Source organism: Podarcis gaigeae (genome assembly GCF_964106915.1).
Source record: "Podarcis gaigeae genome assembly, chromosome: 6".
Taxonomy (NCBI): Eukaryota; Metazoa; Chordata; class Lepidosauria; order Squamata; family Lacertidae; genus Podarcis; species Podarcis gaigeae.
The window spans coordinates 12,785,049-12,812,075 of record NC_139682.1 but is presented as its reverse complement, the minus strand read 5'-3'; the positions used below and the strand labels follow the sequence as shown (position 1 = coordinate 12,812,075).

General features: G+C 42.2%; 2 protein-coding genes across 3 annotated transcripts in view; both read right to left on the bottom strand.

Annotated features, from left to right (window-relative positions):
* The window catches only part of SYCP2 (synaptonemal complex protein 2), a 51,001-nt gene extending 41,197 nt beyond the window's left edge, over nt 1–9,804 (bottom strand). The window contains exons 1-8 of the mRNA XM_083744102.1: nt 9,681–9,804; nt 7,182–7,231; nt 6,237–6,377; nt 4,903–5,031; nt 3,729–3,833; nt 3,030–3,054; nt 1,793–1,878; nt 474–562 (exon numbers count right to left, since the gene is read on the bottom strand). Coding sequence (XP_083600228.1) covers nt 474–562; nt 1,793–1,878; nt 3,030–3,054; nt 3,729–3,833; nt 4,903–5,031; nt 6,237–6,377; nt 7,182–7,208 — 602 coding nt within the window. The 5' untranslated portion in view covers nt 7,209–7,231; nt 9,681–9,804. The remainder of the gene's footprint in view (nt 1–473; nt 563–1,792; nt 1,879–3,029; nt 3,055–3,728; nt 3,834–4,902; nt 5,032–6,236; nt 6,378–7,181; nt 7,232–9,680) is intronic.
* Nucleotides 9,805–13,529: 3,725 nt separating this feature from the next.
* Nucleotides 13,530–26,604, bottom strand: FAM217B (family with sequence similarity 217 member B). Of its 2 annotated transcripts, XR_014565656.1 has the most exons (5): nt 25,856–26,604; nt 22,459–22,570; nt 22,267–22,352; nt 16,502–18,114; nt 13,530–16,424 (listed from the first exon to the last, which is right to left on the bottom strand). XR_014565656.1 is itself a non-coding variant. In XM_083744473.1 (4 exons), the coding sequence occupies exons 1-4, from the start codon at nt 25,949–25,951 to the stop codon at nt 16,923–16,925; spliced, it is 1,491 nt and encodes a 496-aa protein (XP_083600599.1). In that variant the 5' UTR covers nt 25,952–26,604; the 3' UTR covers nt 16,624–16,922. The 2 variants fall into 2 exon arrangements, 1 of the variants encoding a protein (XP_083600599.1); XM_083744473.1 differs by lacking the exon at nt 13,530–16,424 and having other exon boundaries at nt 16,624–18,114; nt 25,851–26,604.
* Nucleotides 26,605–27,027: the final 423 nt, after the last annotated feature.

Here is a 27,027-nt window from a genome sequence, read left to right as displayed (position 1 = left end):
CAAGGGCCGACACATGGAGCAAGCTTGTTTTCTCCTGCTCCAGAGCGTAGGAGCCAAAGCAATGGATTCAAGTTACAAGAAAAGAGATTCTGACTAAACATCAGGAAGAACAGAAAAGTAAGAGCTGTCTGACAGTGGAACAGACTCTCATGAGAAGTGATGGACTCTCCTTTCTTGGAGGTTCTTAAGCAGAGGTTGGTTGGCCATTTGTCATGTTTGATCTGGCTGAGATTTCTGCATTAATTTACATTGGCTTTCCTTACACCAGCATCTTGTGTTTTTTCTTCTTTGATACTGCTTTCTAAGAGCAGCTTTCTAAAAATGCTTAACCCAGAGGCTGGATTATGCCTAAAGAATATTTTAAGCCATGTCAACAAAACGATTTCCCCACAAAATTAGATTCTCTTACCAAGGTTCTAGTTTTATGAAAAGGGGAAAGACTTATGTAATTATATTAAAGATTAAATAATTACATGACTTCTTGCATTTCCTCTGTAGAAATAATTTTCTTTCTAGTATCTCGGGGCATAGAATCAAGCATTGTGTTCAATTTTCTTACTGCCTAAGGATAATAAAAATGATTGAATATTAACTACATTAGAACAAGAAATATTTGCAATGCATTAGGTGAAAGAATATCTTTAATTGTCCATTAAAACAATGTAACTTAAGAATCTCGATCTTAATGACTGCAGATCTTAAATGTTTATTCTGTAATATATAAATCTGAGTCTGGGACCCTCGTACCTACGGGACCGCCTCTCCTGGTATGTCCCGCAGAGAAATTTACGGTCTGCAAATAAAAACATCCTAAAGATCCCAGGCCACAGAGAGGTTAGGCTGGCCTCAACTAGAGCCAGGGCTTTCTCGGCCGCGGCTCCAATCTGGTGGAACGCTCTGTCACAAGAGACTAGGGCCCTGCGGGACCTGACATCTTTCCGCAGGGCCTGCAAGACAGAGCTGTTCCACCAGGCCTTTGGTCAGGGCGCAGCCTGACCCCCTCCTCTGGCAACCTGCACAGAATTTTGTTTGATGGTTGCCATTAATTTGATTTTAATTAATTTTATAATGAATGTTTTTAGAAGGTTGAACTATATTGATTGCTGTTAGCCGCCCTGAGCCCAGCTTCGGCTGGGGAGGGTGGGATATAAATAAAATTTATTATTATTATTATTATTATTATTATTATTATTATTATTATTACTACTACTACTACTACTACTACTACAACAACAACAAAGGGATATCAGTTTAGTGGAGCAAGAGAAATTCTCCTCTGCTAAAGTCTGGATAAACTATCTACCCACAATCTGCAGAAGAACATGTCAGTCAGGCGTTTGTTGGACAAGTATGTGGCCGACTATACACAATGAAGCATCACTAAAAATACAAAAGCACTTTTCAAAAGTCAACCCTAGTGGCTAGTATGTCAGCTATGGTATCAGCTATGTGCTGATAGAGTAGCCAGAGAATACATAAGGGACTGAACAACAGAAATTACATAAGAGAAATAAAAAAGGAAATGTTCTTGAAAGTGCTTGAGAAAAAATGGATGTTAATTTATTTAAATTATAAAAGTGGTATAGTGCTAGCAGAGAAACATTTTTCAAAAATATATAAAAGAAATGCATCAAAATAGACACGTTAAAACAAATGGACACAGAGATCAGAGAAGTAGGTATACGTGCATTATTTCTACACTGTCTTTTTAAAATAAAAACTTTTTAAAATACTCCAGGTAAAAGGGTAATCATTAAAACCTAACATTACTCAGAAGAAAGAAATTTCTTACCTCCTGCTGAATATAAATGTTAATTCTTTTATCGGTAGCAAGTGTGCATGTTCGCAAAACAAAATTTTCTAGTACTTGTATTTTACCTAAACAAATATTGTAATATATCATTTACATAAGTCTCTACAAAGCCATATGATTATATTTTTTTAAAACTGGCAATTATAGTGTGAATAAACACTTTTAAAGCCTTTCATTTAGAAAGCAAGCAAGCTTTATAAATATTGATTGTCTGAAGTGACACAAAACAAACAGGAATTTAACATATAAGCATTCTAAATTTCAGCCATCTTTAATTTATGCAACCTGAAAGGAACAAGGAACAGTAAAGCTCATTTGCTAGAGCTTTTGGCTGCATCTCTGTAGAAAGTTGGGCTGCTTAAATCTTAAATCAATGGGATTTAAGAAGACTGTATAGAGGACTGCAGCCTCTTTCTCTATAACGATTCAACAGTAGTCCTTTTCATTTCTACAGAGAGCCACAAACTTAGCATCTTTCAAAGCTTGTAGATTATCTGAAACTTCATAATCCAGTAAGATCGCCATGTGTCTTACTTTATATAAGACAGCCTTCTATTTAAAGAGCTGTCTAGTCCAAGTCAACTTTAAAGATAAAGAATTATAAGAAGCAGCAGTAGGTTTCTTGAAGAGGCCCACCAACACACAACATCTGGACAGCAAACTAAGCAAGCACACAGTTTACCTGACCACAGTATTCCCCATTATAGTGAAATGTAATGCATTTCTATTTAAATTACTGTAAAAATACCTAAGGCTGTGTACATCCTCCTATTTACTATTTATCCAGTGGCCTCCTAGCACTGTTTTGGGAAGTGGTATACACACAAAATTAGCCACAATCCATCTCTATTGCATTTCATAAGAAGATGAAACCAGATTCATCCAAATTGGGGGTAAAATGACTTGGCTGCATTTTAAGCCAGTTGTGTGTACACAGCCTAAATGTGCATCCATCAATTTTTCTTTCTTCCTCTCTCTACATAAATTAGTATATGCAAAATTTATATAAGTCTATTTCCTCTCCCTGCCACTTTTTGGGATGCATTTTCTCTTTATGACAATGTGTAAGTGCCTTCCCCCAGCCCAGCATCTAGGCTATTTGACTGTAATATATAGAATACACTCATTACTGAGTAATCAAAACACCTATAGGACCAACAGTATATGCAACTAGAAATATAATAAATATAATTATAGTAATTAGTTTCATGCATACCTTTACTGCTGGCATCATGTACTATCTACAATTTAAATAAACAACATATTAAAATCACTCTGCACAATCAGGACTAATTTATTTGTGGAAATGGATTGTATCCAATGGTGACTTTGTGCTATTAAAAAGCAATTTCATTCATCCAAGGCAGAACCTGAATTTTGCTAAACCCAGAGGTACAGCATTTCAGGAAGCAGCTTTTCAGGAAACAGACAGGCTGCAGTGAATAGGAAGGATCAGCAAAAACTGGGTGCCCCAAAGCCACTGAATTCTGCTATCAATGAGAAATCTTTAGAACTGATTTCTGTTTCTGTTTAGGCAGACCCCAGAAAAATACACATGTAATAACTATATTTGCAAAAAATTATGCTGAAAAAGAAGAGGAAATGGACAAAGAGAAGAGACAACCTAATGAGATTGCTTATATGTGCATAACTATAGTTTACATTTGAAATAAGCAAATAGAAATTTTGAACATGATATCCTTTATCTGCATATGGGATAAACAATGAAAATCTAATTGGCTTTTTAATACAGTTGGATTTCTTGTTTTCTTAATGTTTAGATATTTAATTATGACCAAAGAGTTAAAATAATGTACATAAAAAAGCTTTCCATCAAATATTTAGCAAGTACATCTTATAAATATTTAATAAATACATGTCAATTTATGGAACAATGCAGGAGGTGCATATTTACCATAAGAACATCAAAGAAGTCTTCAAACAGAGTGGCAAATTTGTCATTCTTTTCATTTACTCTATTTTGGATAATTTCTTGAGCCTTTTCAAACCAATTTACCATGTAGAGAAAACATAAAAGGTTTGTATAAGTATACATTTAAAAGTTATTATAATTTCTAGAATTCACCAGGCTGTTTTCCAATTGAAAACCAAGGGTAACATGCCTTCTTTTGGCGCAGGGGCAATGTGCACTCATGGTCAACTTTGCCTCATGCCAGTGGTAGGTGTGGTCAACACAGTTTATCACACATGCTTGCATAAAGAAAAAGAGAATGAATGAGAGAGAGAGAAAAGAAAAACACATAGGCACATAACTGCCCCCCACTCATGCAAATCAGCCTGGGGATGGGGCTCATTTCCTCTCCACTCAAATGACTGATACAATTATTGGGGAGCAGGATCATTATTGGGGAGCAGGATCATTATGATTTAGTGATACATATAGGTAAAGGTAAAGGTAAAGGGACCCCTGACCATTAGGTCCAATCATGACCGACTCTGGGGTTGTGGCGCTCATCTCGCTTTATTGGCCGAGAGAGCCGGCATACAGCTTCCGGGTTATGTGGCCAGCATGACTAAGCCGCTTCTGGCGAACCAGAGCAACACATGGAAATGCTGTTTACCTTCCCACCGGAGCGGTACCTATTTATCTACTTGCACTTTGACGTGCTTTCAAACTGCTAGGTTGGCAGGAGCAGGGACCGAACAACTGAAGCTCACCCTGTCATGCGGATTCGAACCACCGACCTTCTGATCGGCAAGTCCTAGGCTCTGTGGTTTAACCCACAGCACCACTCGCGTTCCATACAAGGAGCCATTATCAGTTTTAAATCACTGTTCAGCACTCAAATCAAATGGACGTCCAATATGCTGCTATTACAGTGGTACCTCAGGTTACAGACACTTCAGGTTACAGACTCCGCTAACCCAGAAATAGTACCTCAGGTTAAGAACTTTGCTTCAGGATGAGAACAGAAATTGTGCTCCGGCGGCAGAAATAGTACCTCAGGTTAAGAACAGTTTCAGGTTAAGAACAGACCTCCAGAACGTATTAAGTTCTTAACCAGAGGTACCACTGTACTTTATCTCTAATTACTCCTAGGAAATATTTTTGACTTTCCTATACTTATCTTTTGAACAAGACCATATTCTATCATTGCTGGAAACCCAATTTCTCCTAATATGGTTATATTTTTGCCTTGTTTCAGAAGAGTATTCAACATAGTGGAAACATTCTTGACTTCTTCATTGTCAAGTCCCTGCAAATTGAAAAACAAAAATTTCAGTAATTATACAAAAAACTTTACTTAATAGGATGAAAACAATGGGTTGGATCCAGACTTGTCAGCCACAAATGAATGACTCCTTCCATCCAAAAGAAGAAAAAGATAAAACCCAAGAATCTGAGGGCATATGGGGGTGGTAGAAATGTTGCTGATTCCCTCCTTGCACCACATCAGCACCACCTTCACAACTATTTTGGAGGACTCCGACCCCTTGAAGTCACATATTTAAGGAAACATCTTTCTTAAAAAAAGAAACTGCTTGTCTCCACAAAGAAATTGAATTTTACATCACTTTTAATGATAAAATCAAAGTCATCTTAAAAAGGTAAAGGTAAAAGACCCCTGACAGTTAAGTCCAGTTGTGGACAACTCTGGGGTTGCGGCACTCATCCTGCTTTGCAGGCTGAGGGAGCCGGCGTTTGTCCGCAGACAGTTTTTTTCTGGGTCATGTGGCCAGCATGACTAAGCCTCTTCTAGCACAACGGAACACTGAAACCAGAGCAGTGCACAGAAACAGCGTTTACCTTCCTGCCGGAGCAGTACCTATTTATCTACTTGCACTTTTTTGGGGAGCTTTTGAACTGCTAGGTTGGCAGGAGCTGGGACCAAGCAACAGGAGCTCACCCCATTGTGGGGATTCAAACTGCCAACCTTCTGATCGGCAAGCCCAAGAAGCTCAGTGGTTTAGACCACAGTACCACCCAAATTGTAAATAACACAAAAAACATTTTTACTCCTAAAATGCCTTTATAACTGGATAAAAATGTAAACAGCAGCAGAATAAAAGAATAACAATGCTTTTACTGTAAAATGCATGCTATGATGAAACAATCTTAACAGTCCATTTAAAAGTGAACAAAAAGAGGGCAATGCAATAGAACTTAAAAGACCTCTCTCCTTTTCCCACCCAACACAGGTCTGTTGGCAAAAGGACAATGGAGAAGAACTTAGAAAACACTGAGTAGGTTCATATGTGATTTTGTGCTGAGAGATTAACAGAAATATGGAGTCTGTAAACTCACAACAGACAATTTTCATCTCAAAGAGGCAGAATGCTATCAACAATACTTCATAATACTATCAAGCCCATGGTTCTCCTATAATTCTAACTGCCCTAAACATATTTTATACAATATTCCACTATGTACTGACGTAACATAAAAACAAAAATCCATTACCTGGCATATAAGTTTGTCTAATTTATTGAGAAACTGTTTGCTGCATTTGTGAGAAATACCATCAGAAAAATCAGTTTCCAAGAACTGTTCCAATGCTTGGAAGTCATTTTTTCTTGTAGCATCATCTATACATTTTTCCAGCTGTCAGAATGGGGGGAAAGCACACAAATACTACTACTTAATACTTTAGTTACATTGAGCACAGTGACAAATCTCATGCAAATCTGTATTTTTAATCAATCTTTTAATTAGGACTAAAATGCTTTTCTGGCTTTTTTAAAGAGAGGTATAGTGCTAAAATATTAGAAAGATGTTAGTGTTAATAGCAATGACTGGAAAGGGGGGAATATTCCATTGTGCAAGCAGAAATCCTTGCGCTGATGGGATGCTCAAGTAGTACTACACTGGACACAACTCAAAGTTTCCATGCTCACAGTGGCTTCTCCATTCAAATCAATGGAAGAGACAGCTGTATATATAAGCAAAGGCATGTGCAGGCAATGCAGCCCCTTTCTCTTAAATCAAAGGAGGGGGGTATCATGTAGAAGCTCTATGTGTGCATTTGTACACATTCCTTAGGAATTAAGAAACAATTACCTGTTCCTGAATCAAAGATACTTGGAAGATATATAGTGGTTTGGGTAACCATGTGTGTATTCAATTATACTGCAGTAGTTCCACTAGTTTTATTATTTTATGCACATTCAAAGCGGGGTGGAGGGGAGGAAAGGGTGCGCTAAACATCAAATAAATCAATTTTCTACAACTCTTTGGGGTCTGGATTGAACAAAAAAAAATCATTCTTGGGAATAATAATGTATAAGGCCTGTACAGACTATTAAAAACAAACAAATACCTTATGCCCGTAAAACTATTATTTGGTAATGTAAAAGGCTAAGCTATTAAAACAAAATCAACTCAGAACAGATACAGAGCAGCACATACCTGTCCTTCCCGCCTCCTAACAGGCATTTTGACAATTTCATATACTTAACCTGAGAGGCAAAAAATTAAGAAAATGCACATTTTAATTAATATAAAATCTAATTTTAATTAATATAAATATACTGCACACTCCAACTGTGAAAAGTTACATTTTATCAGTAATATTAAAAACACAATAAAAATGTACAAGTAAACCAATGGTTAAAATGATGTGTTCTTTAAGATTATCTGTGGCAATCAAAACCTATTTCTGCTTCAAAATCTGACTCTGCATCTACTTTACAATAGTATTGATTCATTTTATGTAGTAGCATTATAAGCCCCATTGAACACAGTTAACTTCTTCCAAGTATACATGCAAACATTGAAAGTTATGCAACACAATTTTCACCATTTAATATTTGAACTGGTGTATCTGCCTACTATAACAGTTGCCCTTGAGAATGGTTCAGAAGTTACAACTGATGAAGAATGCCTGCTTGCTAAAGGCAAAAATAGATAAAAACATTAATATACAAGGACTTCTCCAACAGTTTCTGGTACTTTTCAATGTATTAATAAATCCCTACAGAGTCCAGGCCCAGCATACCTTAGGGATCTGAACACTTCCATTCCATTCTGAACACATCAGCACCCATCAAATTTGGTAGATTGATGCTGCAGGTTCTTTTTCAGTAATGGCACAACTTCTTAGCAAGAGGTCAGCCAAAGTCTCAGTGTGCAGTTACTTAAAAACTCTGCAACTAACCTTATGGCAAATATTAAAGAGCCGTTCCACATTCAATAAACTAGTCATGTTTACTAGGGCATGTGCCACCATTGAGTTTAGACCCCCATTTTCCAAGAAGGGACATATTTGATTATGAGCTGAAGCTTGGTATGAGCTGCTGTCACAGCCTTAGCCTAGCTATCCAGTAGGCACACATCCAGAAGCACTCCCAAGAAGTGAACCTGATGATTTAGTGGGACATCTTCACCACTCCACTGGAATTAGGACTGCCATGGTTTATTATAATATTGTTAGGCTGGTTTCAAGTTAAAAATAGTGCATTCACTTAAATCCCATTGATTTCACACTAAGCACATCCGACAGAGCAATTCAAATCTCCTTGCACCAGGCCTCTGGGGGGAGGGGGAAGTATCCCTCCACCTAGCCTGCTGGCTGTTGAGACTTCATCTACAGTTACACCAGCATCACAGCACTGCCATAGGGGTCCTCCTTCCACCTGTTATCGGGCTCAATTGCAGTGCCAGTGCCAGGCTGCAGAAGCAATTTCACTGCCCCTTCCGTCTGACATGCATAGCAAGGCTGCAGATACAGAAGCGGCCCTATTGCTCCATAAAACCTTGCCACGCTAGGGAGCTGGTTAGGATTAGATCCAACCCAATGCCCTTAGTTTTATTAGCCAATGTACATAATTTTGAACTTTTGGAGTGACATTCCTTCCTTTTTTCTTGCACAGGCAATAAAAATGTACGCAATGTGTAACTTCCCTCAGTTACATCCCAAACCATGTTTGTTTATGTTTTGAATGAACAATGAACAAATTGCCCTGGAGTTTACACGTTTATTTATTTTTATTCTGGGATAACTTGTTCCTACAGTAGAAAACATTATATTGATGGTCTTCTTTTCTAGGACTGACAAAGTTTGAAACTGTCCCTAGCTGTACCTCTAATGATGGTTCAGTGTGCAGAATTAATGTGATGATGCTTAGCCCTGTGTAGTGAAAAACTTCATATTCGGATTACTTCAGGTCAGCATGCTTTTAAAGGCACAGGAACAGGTATGACTAGGCAAGATCCAGCAATCTAAGCCCTTTGAAGGCTTTTTATCATTTCTTTGGCAGTTGCCTAGCAGCAGTAATTATCAAAGCAACTACAACCATGCTACAGCAGTATGAAAAAAGCTGCTGTATGCTGCATAACTGCTAGTAATAATTTGGGGTAACAAGGGTGAATTTTACAGTAGACAAGCTGGTGTTAACACTTGCCTGGATAAATGCAGTTTAAGCTAAAACTCTCAACAGGAGCAGTTTCTTGTCTCCATGAAGTTCAAGCGGACCAAAATACTCAAGGAAAACTTGTAAAACGAATGACTATTTTAAACCGTTTGTATAACCTCCCTTAGGAAAATGTCACCCACTGTCCCCTCCCTTCCCTTGCAGGCTGACTAGAAACATTTGCAAACGGGGGTCCGCTTTCATGTTTCTACCCCCAATGTGTAAACCGGTGGGTAAAATAACCCAAGGGGCGCAGCAGTTAAAAAGGCGAGCGAAGCAAATACGAAATTTCCACGAAAATTAGCTAGATTTCTCTCAGAAGGAAAAGGAAACCAACGATCTAGCAAGATCATTGCCAAGAAATCCGAAGTGGAAAAGGGGGGAGGGGTATATCAAAACACGAGGGTTGCATCCGGCGTGAGGCAGGCGCGATGAAACCAAGAGACGTGACTAACTTAGGCCCGTTCATTTCCATGGGCCTGCTCTACCCGGTTACCTGGCAAGCGCCCTCAGGCGACAGCGGCCCTAAAGCCGCGGCTGCGAGGTAAGGGCGGCTTAGGCGCTTCCCTCACACGACGCACAGAACGAAGCCGCCAAGGCGCGCCGCCGTCCCGCCAGCCAATCACCTTTCCGGAGGAATACGCCCGCCTCGAGGAACCCTGACAGCCAATCGCTTTAAGCCGCCCTGAGGTGGAAGGCGGGGTCACTCAGAGGCGGGCCGCGGAGGGGGCAGGGCGAAGAAATCCTCTCTCCCAAGTCCAAGGCCCCTCCTCACGCAGTCACGCTCGCTTCCTCCTCCTTCTCCACGCTACCTGTTCCTTCCAGCCAATCAGCGGGTGACGAGCGTGACTGATAACGGTCGTTGTCAACCGCTGTTTCTCGCCCCGCCCCTTCTTGCTCCAGAGGTTGACGCGATTGTCGCTCGCAACTGCTAAAGCTCTGTTAATTACTTGCGCAAATGTCGAGCGCTTAATATACTGTAATTCTGTTTTTCCCCCGCGAACGCACAAACTGCCACGACCAAAGTTTAGAGTAGTTGTCCCTTCTCCACAGTATCCCTTCAAGTGTTTTTTCAATTCACCTCAGTATTTTCATAACGCCCTCGCTTCATTGGACTTCATGATAAACATGAACATTTTAACATTTATTGTCATTGGTAGTAATGGTACCAGTCATAGTAAATAAATACGGCTTCCATTTTTTAAGATGTGAGGGGAGAATTCACTAAATTGCTTTCAAGTTTTTAAATCCTTCCCAAATTCTAGCACTGTTATTGCGTTTAAAACAAAAATGTGCACAGCTGAGAAACGAGCTCGTTTTGGGCGAGCACATGTGGCTCGCCGAAATGCTGCTTCCTTCATTGCACATTCTAAAAACGCAGAAAAATAAGCGCTGAGGTAAATATTATCCCCCACAGACTAAAAAAAAGGCAAGACATCCAGCAGCAGCCACCCTAGTGCCGTTTTATTCAAATCAGTATGTGGATTTTCTAAGTATGCCACTTCAAGCACTGTTCTACTTGTAATAACATTTTTTAAAAAGGGAATAGGAAATAGAGTGTTAAACCTTGTGAGGAAAAATTATAAGCACCACCAGATGTCACTGTAACATAAGAAAATATAGGCAACCTATACAGTAGTACACTGCAGCTTTTAAGTACATTTGAGGAACATTTTGCCCCTCAAAGAATCCTGGGCGCTGTAGTTTGTTGGGAATTGTAATTCTGTGAGGGGGAAACTACAGTACCCAGAATTCTTTGAGAGGAGGGGAATGTGATTTGAATGTGCTTTAAAGCTACAGTATAGAGTATAGGTTAAGCCCCTTGCCAGATTGTGCAGGAAAAAAGCAGTTTGCATCTGCAACTGTGCAAGGACATGGGAATGCAAGAGGCCAAAACGCTTTCAGTTAAATTCATTGCAGCATCAGACAGAACAGTTGTTCCAGGAAAATGAACTGTTTCAATGATAATTCTTCATCAGCTGGCAATTGTTGTTGTTGTTTAGTCGTTTAGTCGTGTCCGACTCTTCGTGACCCCATGGATTTTATTTTATACTCAGCCGGCAAGAGTATAAAATGAAATCCATTACATTCAAATACAATAGAGAGATTGAAATGACAGGCCTGCATATAAATCAATAATAAATACATAGCAAATTAATTGTCCCCAAAGGTACATCAAATGGCCATGGATCTGGAGCCTGGCCAGTTGCAGGGGCAGGATAATCAGGCATGAACCCTGCACCAGTACAGGTCCAATCAGGTCTGGATTGGACCCAATGGCAAAGGGTGGCGGCTATGCGACAAATCTGTAATCCTGGGCTTGCTCCACTTTGGGGCTTTCTGCTGGCAGGGATATGGCCGGTGAGCCTTTCACCTGGCCATATGCTCAGCAGATGGAAGGGGGAGGACAACGCCATGTTAGTCACTATGTCAGCTGAGATTGGTGGGAGGCCAGTTCAGCTAAGAGAGCCCAATAGAAGGATGCTTCCACTTTTGTATATTGTGCTGTCCCTCAGTTAACTTAACTGATTTTAATATGTGCTTGACTAACGTAGTGCACTCAGTTTACCATGAAGACGTTAAATGTTTTAATCCAAGAAGCTAAAAAAGAAGTCTCCAGATAGTTATCTCCCTCCTCATTTTATCTTCACAACCAACCTGAGACAGGGTCTGCTCTAACCCAGAGCTTTCCAAACTTTTCATGTTGGCGACACCTTTTTTTTTTGCCTTGCATCAATTCACGACACAGTAATTCAGTTTTACTAGTAAACCGGGGGTTAAACAAACCCCTTCCCAGTGGGAGTGTTCGTGAGACACAACTACATGCTGCAGGCAGCCGACACACTGACAAGTCGCAACAGTTTGGAAAGCTCTGCTCTAACCAACTTAAAACAGCCATTTCCCCTTATTCCCCCCAAGAGGGAAAACCTCTTCTAAGATGGGGCCTGACTGCAGGCACCATCACAAATCAAAGTGTGCTTTTTCTTCAGATCTGTTTAAAATGTGCACCTACATGCAGACTTAACTGATTAAATGCCATACAATTAATCAACTTTCTTTCGTTGGGTGATGGCCCCAGATATCTACTGTACTTATTTAGGCAGAATGTACTATTTAGTTGATTATTGTCATCCTTCCCATTTTTTAAACAATTCTTTTTTTAATAGTTGAAAATGCTTTGGGCACTGGGGTGGTTGTGGTCAGCTGACATCACAGCTTGCTTGGATCCAGGCACCCTGAACCCTCCACCATGTTATAGATCTGCGCAAGCTGTTTTCATGCTTGCAACAAAACAGAGAAAGTGCATCTGTAAATACTGTCTTTGCTACCAGTGGTGCCTGTTGCCTGTTGGGACAGTAGGATAGAAGACAGGAGACCAGCAGTCCATGAAGCCACTTTTAACATATTGGGGAAATGTACCTATGATTTATATATATTAGTTATCTCATAAGCCAGTCCTTTAGGTGACAATCTATTTGAAAAACAACAAACCATATTTGGCAAACAGACCACACTGACTTTTGGCTGGAATTAGATGCAGTTGTTGCTTTCAGATTTTGCAAGAGTAACGAGGGACGGTTAAACAAAAAGTTTCCATGAAGACAGATCCCAAAGCCTTGCGCAAAGTAAGTTTATTTGATTTTGTTTTTTGACAGAAAAAGCTGATATTTATTCAATCTGACCAGAGCATGCTTGAGGATACGGGGGCGGGGGAATGATATTTGTAACAATATCATATGACCTTTAGACAATAACACAGATGAGTGATACAGTTCAAGGCTAGGTCTGACTTGGAAGAAAACACCTGCAAAGTTCATAAATAAATAAATACACCAATCAGTTTTCAGCCATTCCTGAGAACGTGGCATCTTACAATGGAAGTACAACAAATAAATCCTGTTTCATTACTTATTTTAAGGACATTTGAATGTGACTCATTTCCATGCTTTCAGATCTTAGAAAGTTATGGTCAAAAGCACCAGAGCAGGGGAGAACGAATACATAATTCAGTATCATTGTACAAATTCAACCAATAAAATGGTTTAAGTATGCACACAACTTGCTTTTTAAACTTCCAATTAAATCACACTTGAAGATAAACTGAAGCTATACATACACATTTATTATCAATGTCTTCTGCTGAAGAACATTCTGTGGAAGAGGTCAGGACATTTTCTTTTTTAAAAAATAGTATTTATTGAATTTTTCCAATCAAACCAAATTATATATTCCAAATTATACAAATTATCCAATAATCAAACAAATCCCAATGTTATGCCTAATTATAAATTATTATTATTTTTAGCTAACTTCCCATGCTTTGAGATCGGAGGGAATCCTAATCATCTCATATTTCTACTGCATTTCAAAATATTACAATAATTCCCTTAATACATTCTGATATTAATCCTTCATTATTTTCAACAGCCTCTGTGTTCCAAGTAAGTTTAAGTCCAAACAAAATGTTTCTGTGTGGATTCTTTACTCTTCTTCTTTATAGTCCAAGATTCCCCCCTGTAAATTCACATCCTCTCTTCATAAACTGGTGTTTCTGCCGCATCAGTCCAGGAGCCTTCCACTGCCATGTAGCTGCCATATTGACAAACAGTCCAGATAAAATCAAATCATGGCATCTGCCCAGCGTTGTTCCTTAATCAGCTGCTATTCAAACACTAGCTTTTCCTGGGGAGGGGGGTTACCAAGTAAACTGGAAGTGCAAGTATCGAGAAGTAAAATGTTAGAGGTTTCCCCCCCACCCCATAGCAATATAATTTGTTTCAGCTAGCTGATCAGTCTACTTTTGGTTTCACTCCTGGCAGGACGTTTTCAACTGCCTCACCATAACCTTATTCTGCTTTCCAGATCCCCATCTGTGTTCTGATGTATACACAGAGATTTCATGTGCATGGGTCCTCGCCATTCAGTCCAGAGGAGGGTGGTGCTTTGCAGGCATGAAATGATGCCTCTACAGCCCTGGTCTTCCACTGAAGCAAATGTAGTAGCCCTTGAGGACCAGAGAGCTCCATGTGTTCACCAATCTCCCGAGACCATGGTTTAACTATACTGTGGCCATTTTAAATGTGACGTAACACATGGTTCTGAATCAGTACTTCCCTGAATTGGATTTATCATGCTCCTATCCCCTTAAAACCTGAAAAAAAAGCCTGGCCATCTGTTGGAAGCACTGTAGGCATTCAACTCTGGCCTTTCCAAAACAGCCGTAGAGCAAAATATTGCCTTTTGTAAGCTTTACCTGCTTTAAGGAGATTAAAAGATATTTTGGGTGCTTTGGGGTATACCAAGCAAACACAGGACTAGAAATACAAGTCAATGAATGCCTTGAGGACCAAACTAAGCACCGGAATAAGTGGAGGGCTGTTTCCAAAAATCTGAGTCGCGCTTCCATTACTAGTTCTGCATAACCTGTAGCAGAACTTACGCATGTCGCACTGTGCTGCCTTTCTCCTCTCCTATTCCACGCCTTCAGCTGTCAATGGAACTTGGCAACGAAATGTAGAACATCATGACATCACAATTTGAGTTAAGTTCTGCTAGATATTATGGAGGGAGAGAACCTGATGCATGATGATCATTTGTAGCAGCAGCTGCATGCTTACTATGAAGTCTTGCTCAGATCTGAAGATGTGGTCATACAGTCTTTGTGCCACATTGGAAGTACAGCTCAAGCTCCTGCCCACAGATTTGGTGCATGGTGAGAGAAGGGAGGAGTTATGTTGTACAAGCAGAAATCCTTTCACAGACTAAGCAGGTTAGTTTTATATGACCCAGAGCATCAAAGGATTGGGTTTCTCTTGTGACTGTAATGCTTTTGTGCATGAAGCTGTTGCTGCTATGTCAAACATCAGCTATGCTGATCCTTATTCAAACTATGTGCAAAATCATCATGATCTTTCACTTCCAAGTATACACTTAGCTTTGCTGGAAGGACCCTTAGAATCCTAACATTTTCAGCTCCCAACCCAGAGTGGAAAATGGTCAGCCATCACCGAGGCTGAGAAAAATTATGGAGCTCAGAGATGTTTTGACTTTGCATAGATAAAGCTTGCTGGCTCGGTTATAAGCCGACAAAGACTTTGGAAGGAAAACACTGCCACAAACACAATGGCAGGAACTACAAACTAGCTGCTAAACACGGCAAAAGGCTTGATCGGGTTCTCGTTTACTTGTTCCAGGATTATGCAGGAGCAAATCCTTCAAAGACAAATGAAATAAATAATTTGCGTTTTTTTCAAACTTTCTGCATTCGAAAATAACCAACCTTTTGACTGAAGACCAACAGAAAACCCTTTGCTGTAGTGAAAATACTTTCTGCTGGTATAATATCAAAGATGATGAACTCTTGGAATGTGCGGCTTGAGCAATCTAGCCATGAATATTCCTATGAGGAAGCCAGCCTTCCTACACAAACTACCCCAGCATCTTTGGGATACTTGGATAGTGTGTTCCAGATTCACTATCTGGCTTATGATCTCCCCTTACCATGTAAACTCTTATCCTGTTTGAACAGGGTCTATTTAGCTAGGTCTCCCACAGACCTGTCTGTATTCCTTTCATTCATGCCCTCTCAGTCTGATCAGCTGATGAATCTTCAATGACGCTTTCACCCTGCCGTGCAACTTCCCCTGTGGCTCTATCGTAGGAACATATGAAGATGCCTCATCTAGAGTTGGGTCATTGGTCCATCTAGCTCAGTATTGTCTACTCTGACTGGCAGTGGCTCTCCAGGGCTTCAGACTGGAGTCTCCCAGCCCTACCTGGAGATGCTGTGGATGGAACGAGGGACCTTCTGCATGCAAAGTAGATGCTCTACCACTCAGCTGTGGCCTGACAGTCATGGTACATATTCATCACCCCCAAGGTTCTTTTCATAGGACTGTCCCCAAAACGATGCATTCCCATTCTATTTGAAGCTTCCCTGATTAAAGCAAATAAATCTCTGTTTCTCCAATTAAGCAAGTTTGCAGTATCATTTTAAACAGGGGAGAAATTCCCGAGAGTTTTCTGCATGTACTGGTGCTTATAAATGCATCCCTGTGTGGCAAAATCGAGATGCAATTATGGCAATGGCAAGCTTATTTGGAAACAAGCATGTGTTGCTTTTAATATCTGATGTTTTACTACAGTTTTATAATTTGTTGGAAGCCACCCAGAGTGGCTAGGGCAACCCAGTCAGGTGGGCAGCATAAGAATAATAAACTGCTGGTGCTGTTGTTGTTTCCTTACGAGCATATCATTATTTCACCGCATGACAGCACACTTTGAAGTAACCTTGGGAAAACAGCAAGGTCCTCCCACTGCACAATAGCATTTTCTTGTAAAAAAAAACTGAGAAAACTTAGCTCAACAGGAAGGAAAAGGGTTATTGCCTGGCCACTTCAGAACCAGATATTTCAAATCAGTGTAGGAACAAGATCGGGTGGGCTTTGAGCAGGTTTTTATGGGTGTACCCTGAAAAGCAAGACCCTTTCCCCACTGGCCCCTGCAGTGGGAGTCACCACGAGAGATGGAGCACTTAGCCTCCTGGATTGTGTTGACTGGGGAAGGGTGAACCAGACCTCTGACACCAAGTCCAATCACAACGCATGGCAAGGGAATCAGGGAGCAGCGTATTTCTTCCTTCTCCACAGCACTTGAACTGCTATTCCAGCTCTTCGCCACACAGAAAGGATTGCCAACCCCCACAGCAACAAGAACAGCAAACTCTGCTACTGCAGCGTTATTTAAATTTACATGGCGTTTGCTTCGTGCCATTTGCCTTTAGCTTCTTATCCGCCGAAACTTTTTTGGCAGGAACGTAATTACCAGCATTCCCGTTCTTTTTGGGATTTGGGCAGGCATGGGCTGGCAGCCCCTTGAGAGGGACAGTTGAACCATGGAAGGAAGAGGGTTGCTTGGGTGGCCTGATGTTGCCAGCTCCCTGGATCATAGAGCTACTCTCAGGAGGATGCTTACTGACCAACGGCTGCTTGGCAGTAGGCCGCTTTTTGGCTTCGCCTCGTGCTTCACAAGGCTGCCTGGGGCGAGCTGAGAAGCCACATGTCGCTTCAGCCGTTTTCAACTGAACATCATAGGGAACAACCTGGCTGGGTCCTTCGCCATGCAACTCTCTTCTGTGACCCTGCTGGCCGGCGAGGACTCTTGGAAAACCTTCGTGGACAGTCAGTTGTTTCTGTGGAAAAGGACTGTGCAACGGTTTGTTTTTGCCAGGGCTTTTTAAGGTCCGGAGGGCACCGGGAGCAGTCTGAGGCCTTGTCTTGGCCGCCTTCCCTTTCTCAGCCTGTATCGTCTGCATCTGTAGCCATTCCAGCTCCAAAAGCCGGTCGACGTACTTCTCAAGCGTCCCCGACGGCTCTGGCCGAGGTTCTGATTTGCATTCCGTGTTGACAAATGCCACCAGCCCTTTCAAGTCCCACGTGTTGAAAGGGGGCGGCAGGAAGTCCGGGTAATAGTAATCGGGCTGCTTGAATTTTGCGTCAAAGAGGTGTTCGAAGCACAGAGGGTCAATCTCCTCTGCTCGCAGGTTGAGCTCCGGCGGGGTGCAAGGCGAAGGGGGAATGGGGATTCTCTCCGAGTCGGAAAGGTCACTGGCGCTGTCCTGATCAGAATCGTCTTTCATAATCCGCATGGATTCAAAGTCAAGGAACATCGCGTCAGCAGAGACGCTTTGATATCCAGGGCTGTAGGGGTCTGCTTCAGCTGAATGCCCTCCAGGGTTTCTCTCTAAATTGCCTTTTTGCTTGCAACAAAAACTCTGAGTCAGCCCATCTTCTGTGCCGCTGGAATCACTCCAGGAAGCATCCTTAAACACAGAAGGGATTTTGCTCCAGCCAGCGTCATAATACTTTCTGACCAGAGGTTCCTTTTTTAACCTTGGCGCTTTGTACGAAGAAGTGCAAACATCTGTTGTTCTAGGCAGGAAAAGAAATAATATTTAGTCTTTTTTGCTTTTCGAAAAGTAAGGCAAGTCATTGCCACAAACGTATGATTGCAAACCAAGCACAAAAGGAGAAAAGACAAAATGTACAAAGACATAAAGATGGTGATATGAACAAGCTAGTTATAAAAATGTTCTATAAAGCAGAGAAAGGGAGAACATCTGCAAGCCTCCAGATGTTCTTCCCATCACTACCAGCCATCATAGCTAACAATAAGGGATGATGGGTATGGGTATGATTTCTAGTTCAGCCACATCTGGAGAGTCGCAGGTTCTTCATACCTCTTATCAAGCATCTTAATGGCATTTCATATTGGGTGGTCTTTATCAAAAGGCATTGCAATGGTCTGTAAAAGATTGCTTCTATTTCCCTCCAGTTGCCACTGTAAAAAGTGCTACTGTTTAGACATCCTATTTACCCCCATCGAGGTAGAAAACTGCTTGAATATCTGTAAACCCCGATAGAGCAGTATGAAAACCTGATGTGGGAGCTTTATACAGTAGAAAGCATGAAAAGAAACAGGAGATACTTCCTTTGAATTTTGGACACGTATACCAAAAATGAACACTCTGGTATATCTGCCATCTGAAGCAGCAGGGGAAGCAAAATCTCATAAATGTTTTCATAAAGGCAGGATATTAAAGGCTCACCTTGATAAAGTGATACCAGTCCAGGCACTGAGTATTCTGTACTCTTCCTACATCTGATAAGAAATGATCTGCAAAAATCTTAAATTTACAAGGCAATCCGATACTCAAGAGGTAAGCCTTATTAAATTCCCCGGTAAGTGGGTTTAGCATGGAGCCAAAGTGATGCCCTTCAGATCATAGAATTGTAGAGTTGGAAGGGACCCTGTGAGTCATCTAGTCCACCCCACTGCAATGCAGAAATCCTGAAGTAGAACTTACTGAAATTCCCTCGTCTGCACAGCTCATATGGTTGAAAAACTGTCCCTTGCCTCAACTGGCCTAAGGTAAAGGTAAAGGTACCCCTGCCCGTACGGGCCAGTCTTGACAGACTCTGGGGTTGTGCGCCCATCTCACTTAAGAGGCCAGGGGCCAGCGCTGTCCGGAGACACTTCCGGGTCACGTGGCCAGCGTGACATCGCTGCTCTGGCGAGCCAGAGCTGCACACGGAAACGCCGTTTACCTTCCCGCTGGTAAGCGGTCCCTATTTATCTACTTGCACCCGGAGGTGCTTTCGAACTGCTAGGTTGGCAGGCGCTGGGACCGAGCAGTGGGAGCGCACCCCACCGTAGGGATTCGAACCGCCGACCTTTTGATCGGCAAGTCCTAGGCGCTGAGGCTTTAACCCACAGCGCCACCTGCGTCCCTTCAACTGGCCTACTTACCTGTAAAACAGGGATGGGAAACATATGGCCCTCCAGATGTTGGACCACAACTCCCATAATCCATGGTCATTTATCATGCATTGGCTAGGGCTGAATGGAGTTGAAGTCCATCACAATCTTGGACAGAACGTATTGTCAAACATATTGCTCTGCTTTCCTTTGGACCACATCGGTGAGGCAGAGAGGAGGGTCTTATCTTCTGGGCAGCCCAGGACCTCAATACGCACGTCCCAGGCTTATGCCCCGGGGAGGTCACCTTGGGACTGATAACACAGCGGTTTGACTTCACCCCTGCAGATGCACTCCATTGTCTCTCAAGACAGACAGATGACAACAACAGCAACAACCTAACGGTATGATCCTAAGCATGTTGACTCAATAGTAAGTCCCACTGAGTTACATGGAACTTATGCCCAAGAAAGTGTGCATTGACTTGCAGCTTTTTCTGTTTTAACCCCGCAGCCACCCCCTTGTTGGGAAGTAACTCACACAGAGACGTGGGTATTAGGTTTATGTTATTGGGCAAGTTTGGCCACAACTTTATTAAATTAAATTACAGAATGTGAGCGGTATTGGCTTAGGCATTGATTGGACCCGACTATATCTGACTCCTGCCCGGTGTGCAGGAAGTCCGGTAAGGGTAAACCACCGTTAGGGTAAACCACTGTCGATGCAAACCAACTCAAGCTCCCCCTGGTGTTCCCATCAGGGTCGTGTCAAGGCCCTAGCCCCCAACCGGGCTTCAGACAAGATCAACACCCCCGGATTCCTTTAATGGAATACCCTTAAGCATGGAGGGGCAGGTGATGGCCACACCTCACCTCCCCCACACCAGTCCTCTAGCTCACGCCTCAGTTTAAATGGCCCTGGCCACGCCCACCCGGCCAGCAGATTGGCTGGCCAGGCTCTGACATGGCCGGGATCTTTGTCCCCCGGTGGGGAGGGTGTGACCACGCGGTCCACCGCAACTCCTCCCCACTGGGAAATGGAGCGGATTTACTCAACTTCTGTTTACTTCTGTTACTTACTTTAACTTAACCTTAAACTTACTTAACTTAAACTTTAACTTCTGTTTAACAAAAACTGCTTCTAATCTGTTTGGAACACAGCTCAACATCTCAGTGGCGTAGCTAGGCACTTGGGTTCCCGGGACGTCACATGCTGCCATTTTGGGCAGCGCAGAGCCTGGGCACCAAGTCACTTCCAGGAGAGGCGCATGGCTCGGGCACTTGCAGGCCCCACGGTAAGTGCCGCCCCCTGGGTGAGTGGCACCCACTATGACCCCCCCCCCAGCTATGCCTCTGCAACATCTTTCTGCTCAGCTGAGTTTAACCAGACTGCAGCATATTAAACAATATTTCTAATGATTACCATCTTTTTATAAACAATATGGCTAATGCATGTTAATTTGGATCTAAAATTAAATGCTGGCAATTATATTAAAGAAGGAAAAGCAGATGTGAAGGAAACCGATGAACACTTCAGCAAACCCCAGGCTGAAATCAACGCCATTCAATACGTTTCAGCTAAGCTGCATGTTTGCAATTGTGAACATGTGCGTTGTCTTGATATGTGTTCCAAAAAAACTTCCTGTTTCAGGAGCTTGTCTGGTTAGCATAAACGTTAAATAAGAAGTAAACCTGCACCTGGCAACTTTTTACCATGTGATGAAATAAAATGCATGATTTAAGATAAACAAGAAAAATAAAGGTGGCATGATTGCCTTTTCAAATATGGGTCTAGCCCACAGCTGCTCTGTATTGTGGTCAGGGTGGATAAAAATCAATGGTTTTTTTAATAAAAAAAATGGATTTTATTGATTTAAATCAGATTTGTAAAAATTTAAATCGGATTTTTAAAATAAAATGCTTTTGGAGGAAAAATCTTTCTAAAGATAGTTTTCTATTTAAGTTACATTATAGTCCAAAGGCTATTCATCAGGAAATAAGGATTTGTTTTAAGTTTTTCATGTGTGCTAAAACTCAGTCTAAGTTTTGTTTTTATTTAAATCATTTAACCACATCAGTTAACAAACATGGATACATATGCTATAATGTTGCTTTAGTTAAATTGTTTAAATTGTTATTAAGCTAATGATTATTTTTCTCCTGCCAATAAAGTACAGGAGAAAAGTTGACAATAATTTCATAATTACCTGTCTTTGTATTTCTAATAGTATAACCAAATCAGTAATTTTTTATTTAACTTTAAAAGCTACTCTGAAAATTTATTATTCCAAATATGAAACCTTCATCTGGCTGCAAATATTAAGATTATACCAGCAAGAATGAATCTTTCTGTAAAAAAAATGATTTAAATCAAGTCTTACTGACTAGTGATTTAAATTGATTTGATCTAAATCAAATCCACCCTGATTGTGGCGCTCTTCCCCAAGCTCAAAGCTTATATTACACATACAAATGTGGTCCAGATTTTCTGTTCTTTGATAACTTCTTCCCCAACATTCCATGCTTCAGTTCCTCTGCCCTTCCCTGCTAACCAACCCAACGCCACTTACAATTGTTTTTATCTAACACAAGTTCATCCGCACATCAAGCTCCCAGCATTAATCATCCATTAAGTGGTGAAAGGTGAACAAAAATCACCAGCATATTGCCCCACCAGTCAGACGTTTGGAATAAACATTCATGTCCTATTCCCAGAACTTTTCAAAACTTGACCATGCCAACAGTTGTGTTTCTACCTACGCAGTCTTCATTTGTGCATGCAATGGGCTTGTATACCACATATATACACTGCCAAGAGAACTTTACCTGTTTTGTTGGAGATTTTCACAAAGCTGGGTTTTTTCTTTGTAGTGAAGAGTTGTCTGCTTGTGTTCTGTTGCATGACAGGAAGTCTAAGAAAAATCGAGTAATGTATAGTTAAAACTCCAGTAGGAAAACCACAGAATATGTCTGCAGGAAAAAAAATAAATTGCTGCCATTAAGCATAAGAAACTTTACCTTTTCAGTAGCGGCTGAAATATTTTTGCCAAGTCTGCTGGAAGAAGGTCTTATATGTGGTGGCGATTTCTTGATTTCCTTGGCACTTGGATGGCTCTTTCCTCCACTGGAACTATTAATGATTAAAAAGAGGACTATTTTCAAAGGGGTTTATTTATTAAAAAAAACCAGAATATTTTTTTCTGTTTGCAGACATTTCTAACCCATTATAGAAGTCTCTTCTAATTCTCCTGCAGTTGTTATTCCTGTGTGATTACTCCTATGAAATTTTAAATGTGCCATTTCCATTAGCTGAAATCCATTACTGCATCTGTTTTACTTAAGTGTGTGTTTGGGGCATGGACATTTATAGGACATTACCCATAGAAGAATGGCAAAGACTTCTAAACTTGTGATTTCTAACAGATGTTTTGAGACTACAATTCCCATCATCCCTGACCACTGGTCTTGCTAGCTAGGGATCATGGGAGTTGTAGGCCAAAAACATCTGGAGGGCTGAGGTTGAGGAAGCCTGGTCAAGAGATACCCTTCTACAACTTTCCCACAGCTCTTAGCCATTCCTCCACTGCCTGGGTCTAAAAGGAGCGCCTGCCTTCTGTTTCGTTGGTTTGGAACACTGAAAATACAGGTGCCATCTCTGGGTTAGGACCCCAGAAGTCTCAGGAAGCACCTGAATGGTCTGTGGTTCAGCTCTCTGGTTTCTGCATTCTGGTTAGGAACTGTGTTGCCTCCTGCTCCTATTTCCTCCGCTCTCTCTGTGCTGCAACCTTGCCAGCCATTCTGGGAGCCTGCTAATGTTTAGGCAAGAAACCAAGCAAATGGAGGGCAATCATCCATATTTCTGATAACCAGATGGGCTTCCTTGATCCAGCAACTACCCACAGGCCTCTCTCTGGCTTGTGACAATGTGCCACCCCCATACGCGGTCTCTGGCAATTGCTGTAAATCTAAGGACAACCTATCCTTTTTGCTTCTCTTGGCTCATTGGACTAGGTTATCAGCATATAAATGTGGGGGGGGAAGGTGGTGGTGTATAGACAGCCAGTGGAAATACAGATCCCTTAATGTGTTCACAGGTGTTAAGTACTTCTTCCACCATCCGATGCTGCCTGTGTTAAGAGACAAGGAAGAGAAGATATTTTACAGGAGATGTTTATGATGATATCTCCTGCCAACCTAGCAGTTCGAAAGCACACCAGTGCAAGTAGATAAATAGGTACCGCTCCAGCGGGAAGGTAAACCGCGTTTCCGTGCGCTGCTCTGGTTCTCCAGAAGCGGCTTAGTCATGCTGGCCACATGACCTGGAAGCTGTACGCCGGCTCCCTCGGCCAATAAAGTGAGATGAGCGTCACAACCCCAGAGTCGGCCATGACTGGACCTAATGGTCAGGGGTCCCTTTACCATTTTTTATGATGATATAGAGTTGGATGTGACCCTGGGGGTCATCTTGCAATGCAGGAATATATGCAGTTATCCCTTATGGGGCTCGAACCTGCAACCTTGGCATTATCAGCACTATTGGCATTATTAGCACCAACTAATCTAATCCACGGGGAAGCAAATGCTGGTGTTCCAATAGCACTACTAGCTACCGAGGCAGTGAATAACTATCATGTGCCATACACTTCACTATCTCTTGTGGGATGTGAGGATATTTGTACAACAATCAGAAATAGGTGCTCCGCGTTCCCATCACCAAAACAAAACAAAAACCCGAGTAAATGGTATCTCTGCTAATTACAATTAGCATTAATGTGCAATTTAACGACAGGATACTAAAATGTGATGTCACAGGGTGCAAAATTCAATTGCGGAATTCCTTGCTCAAAGACATTTTGATGGTCACCAGCTTAGAATTATGGTGCTGGAGGAGACTCTTGAGAGTCCCATGGACTGCAAGAAGATCAAACCTCTCCATTCTGAAGGAAATCAGCCCTGAGTGCTCACTGGAAGCTGATCCTGAAGCTGAGGCTCCAATACTTTGGCCACCTCATGAGAAGAGAAGACTCCCTGGAAAAGACCCTGATGTTGGGAAAGATGGAGGGCACAAGGAAAAGGGGACGACAGGGCGAGATGGTTGGATAGTGTTCTCGAAGCTACCAGCATGAGTTTGACCAAACTGCGGGAGGCAGTGGAAGACAGAAGTGCCTGGCGTGCTCTGGTCCATGGGGTCACGAAGAGTCAGACACGACTAAACGACTAAACAACAAAGCTTAGAAGTGGCTTTAATATGAGATAAGACAAATTCACAAAGGATATGGCTATCAGTGACTATATGCAAAGTTAAGTGCAGTATACTTAACATGAAGTATACTCCATGCAGTTAAGTATACTCCATGTTCACATGCAGTATACCGGGGGAAACAATCAATCCTGGAGGGCTGTTCCCTTCACATCCTTGTAGACTTCCAGGAGGCATCTACTCAGCCACTGTTGGACTGGATTAGACCCTTGGTCTGATTCAGCACAGCTGCTCTTCCCTACTTATATTCTTTAACTTTACTAGCCCTTTTGAGCCTTGAACCCTATATTGCAGTTTGCTACTTGAAATAAACGTCGGCTCGCCGTTCTCATGCAGTTTGTGGTCGCAGGCTGAATTTAGAGCAGCTACGCACACAGAAAATGGCAGCAAGATTTAGGTCAGTATATATACCCTCCCCCACTCCTACACTTTGAAAAGCAGCCATGGAACAAAAATCGTCACACCAACAAAAGTTCACAACGCTGGCGGATTGAAAACAGCCTGGGGTGAAACAGCACCAACAGGAACCTGTGTATTTGAAAGCTAACAAGGTGTGATAGTGTCTTGCCTGAATTAAAAACCAGGGGGTTCACCCACCCCCTCAAAAAACACATTTACACACAATCCGGTATGTGTCTACTCAGAAGTAATCCCCATTGTGCTACATGAAACTTACTCCCAGGTATATTCTATTGCAGACCTAACTATCTATATCCCTGTTCCAAAGCAAGCATGGTACCTAAACAACATACACACGTTCAAGTGCGATGTCAGAATGATATCACATTTATTCTGAACTATAAGCGCATCATGCAGTTTATATCTTATATATCGATCGGTTCATTTTGATGCCGGCTTATATCCATGACATATTTTACATAAAGAAAAGGGGCCATATTTGAGCTTTTACCACAGTATTGGTTTGCGACACAGGGAAAGCAAACTTCTAACAGCTACAGTATTTGCATAGACGTGGAACAATAAATTTAAAAACATTTGGGGGGGGGGGTGAGATACATTCTAGCCTAGCTCTTTCCCTGAACTTCATCAACCAGCCGCCCATCTGCATGCATCATTCCATTAAAAAGCGATGCGTTTGCATGCGCAGATCCGACTGCTCCCAGAACGAGAAAAGGGGAGAGGTCCTTACGTTACCATTCCTTTTCCTTCGACGATCTCATGGGCCGGTGCTTCGTTTTGCAGGCTCCCTGCGCGCAGCGGAAAGGGATACTCTCGGATGCCCGGTCCCATTATAGGCGAATGGCTGCTTTGGGGTTGTCGTCGCGGTTGCTTTTACATCGGCTGATGCGCGATCCTACACCTTGCAGAATCGGATCCTCTCTCCAGCATCCTTTGGTGCGCCCAAGGCAAAGCAAGGAAGCGAAGGGACGCGGGGTCTCTCTCTCCACCTCGCAGCCTCCGGTTGCTGCAGTAAACAAACCCCATGCATCCCTCCCAGGCGCTCTCGCCGTCTGTCTCTCCACGTGACTTCCCTTATCATATCAGTGAGATTTAATCAGCCTTCTCTCCCCGGCGGTATCAGAGTCCGCGGCGCGCGCGCGCACACACACACATCAACCCGGACTTTGCACAAGAGGCATCTGCATTATTTATCTAGCCGCGTCTGCAGATCCTTGCAAAGCCGTCCACCGCCGGGATATGGAAGCAAAGCATGCCCTCCCTCCAAAAAAAAAACCCCAGTGCTGGTTAGGTGGGCCATTGAAATCGCAAGGCATTGTGGTCTCCCGGAGGGACTTCCCTGTGCGGAGGGAAGAGACCATCAATGACTGGAGGGATGCAAAAATCCTATCCTTGATTTATTATTCTTTTGCGATCGTCCGGGAGGAGATGAGGTGGGAAAGGGTCAGAGACCTGGAGAGCCCCATCTCAAGAGAAGCGGGGAGAAAACGGCTTTGGAAAGGCAAATAATAATAATAGTAGTAATTTAATAATAATAATAATTCCTTCCAGTAGCACCTTAAAGACCAACTAAGTTAGTTCTTGGTATGAGCTTTCGTGTGCATGCACACTTCTTCTATCTCATAGTTCATTGTTGTTGTTGTTTAGTCGTTTAGTCGTGTCCGACTCTTCGTGACCCCATGGACCAGAGAACGCCAGGCACCTCTGTCCTCCACTGCCTCCCGCAGTTTGGTCAAACTCATGCTGGTAACCTCGAAAACACTATCCAACCATCTTGTCCTCTGCCGTCCCCTTCTCCTTGTGCCCTCCATCTTTCCCAACATCAGGGTCTTCTCCAGGGAGTCTTCTCTTCTCATGAGGTGGCCAAAGTACTGGAGCCTCAGCTTCACAATCTGTCCTTCCAGTGA

Bases quoted from the DNA above. Each gene is read 5' to 3' on its own strand.
- FAM217B (XM_083744473.1), bottom strand. From the start codon at position 25,951: ATGGGACCGGGCATCCGAGAGTATCCCTTTCCGCTGCGCGCAGGGAGC. The intron at 22,571-25,850 runs GTAAGGACCTCT...AATCATTAATAG, and splicing joins GAAGGAAAAGGAATGGTAAC to TTCCAGTGGAGGAAAGAGCC. The intron at 22,353-22,458 runs GTAAAGTTTCTT...GATTTTTCTTAG, and splicing joins TTTCAGCCGCTACTGAAAAG to ACTTCCTGTCATGCAACAGA.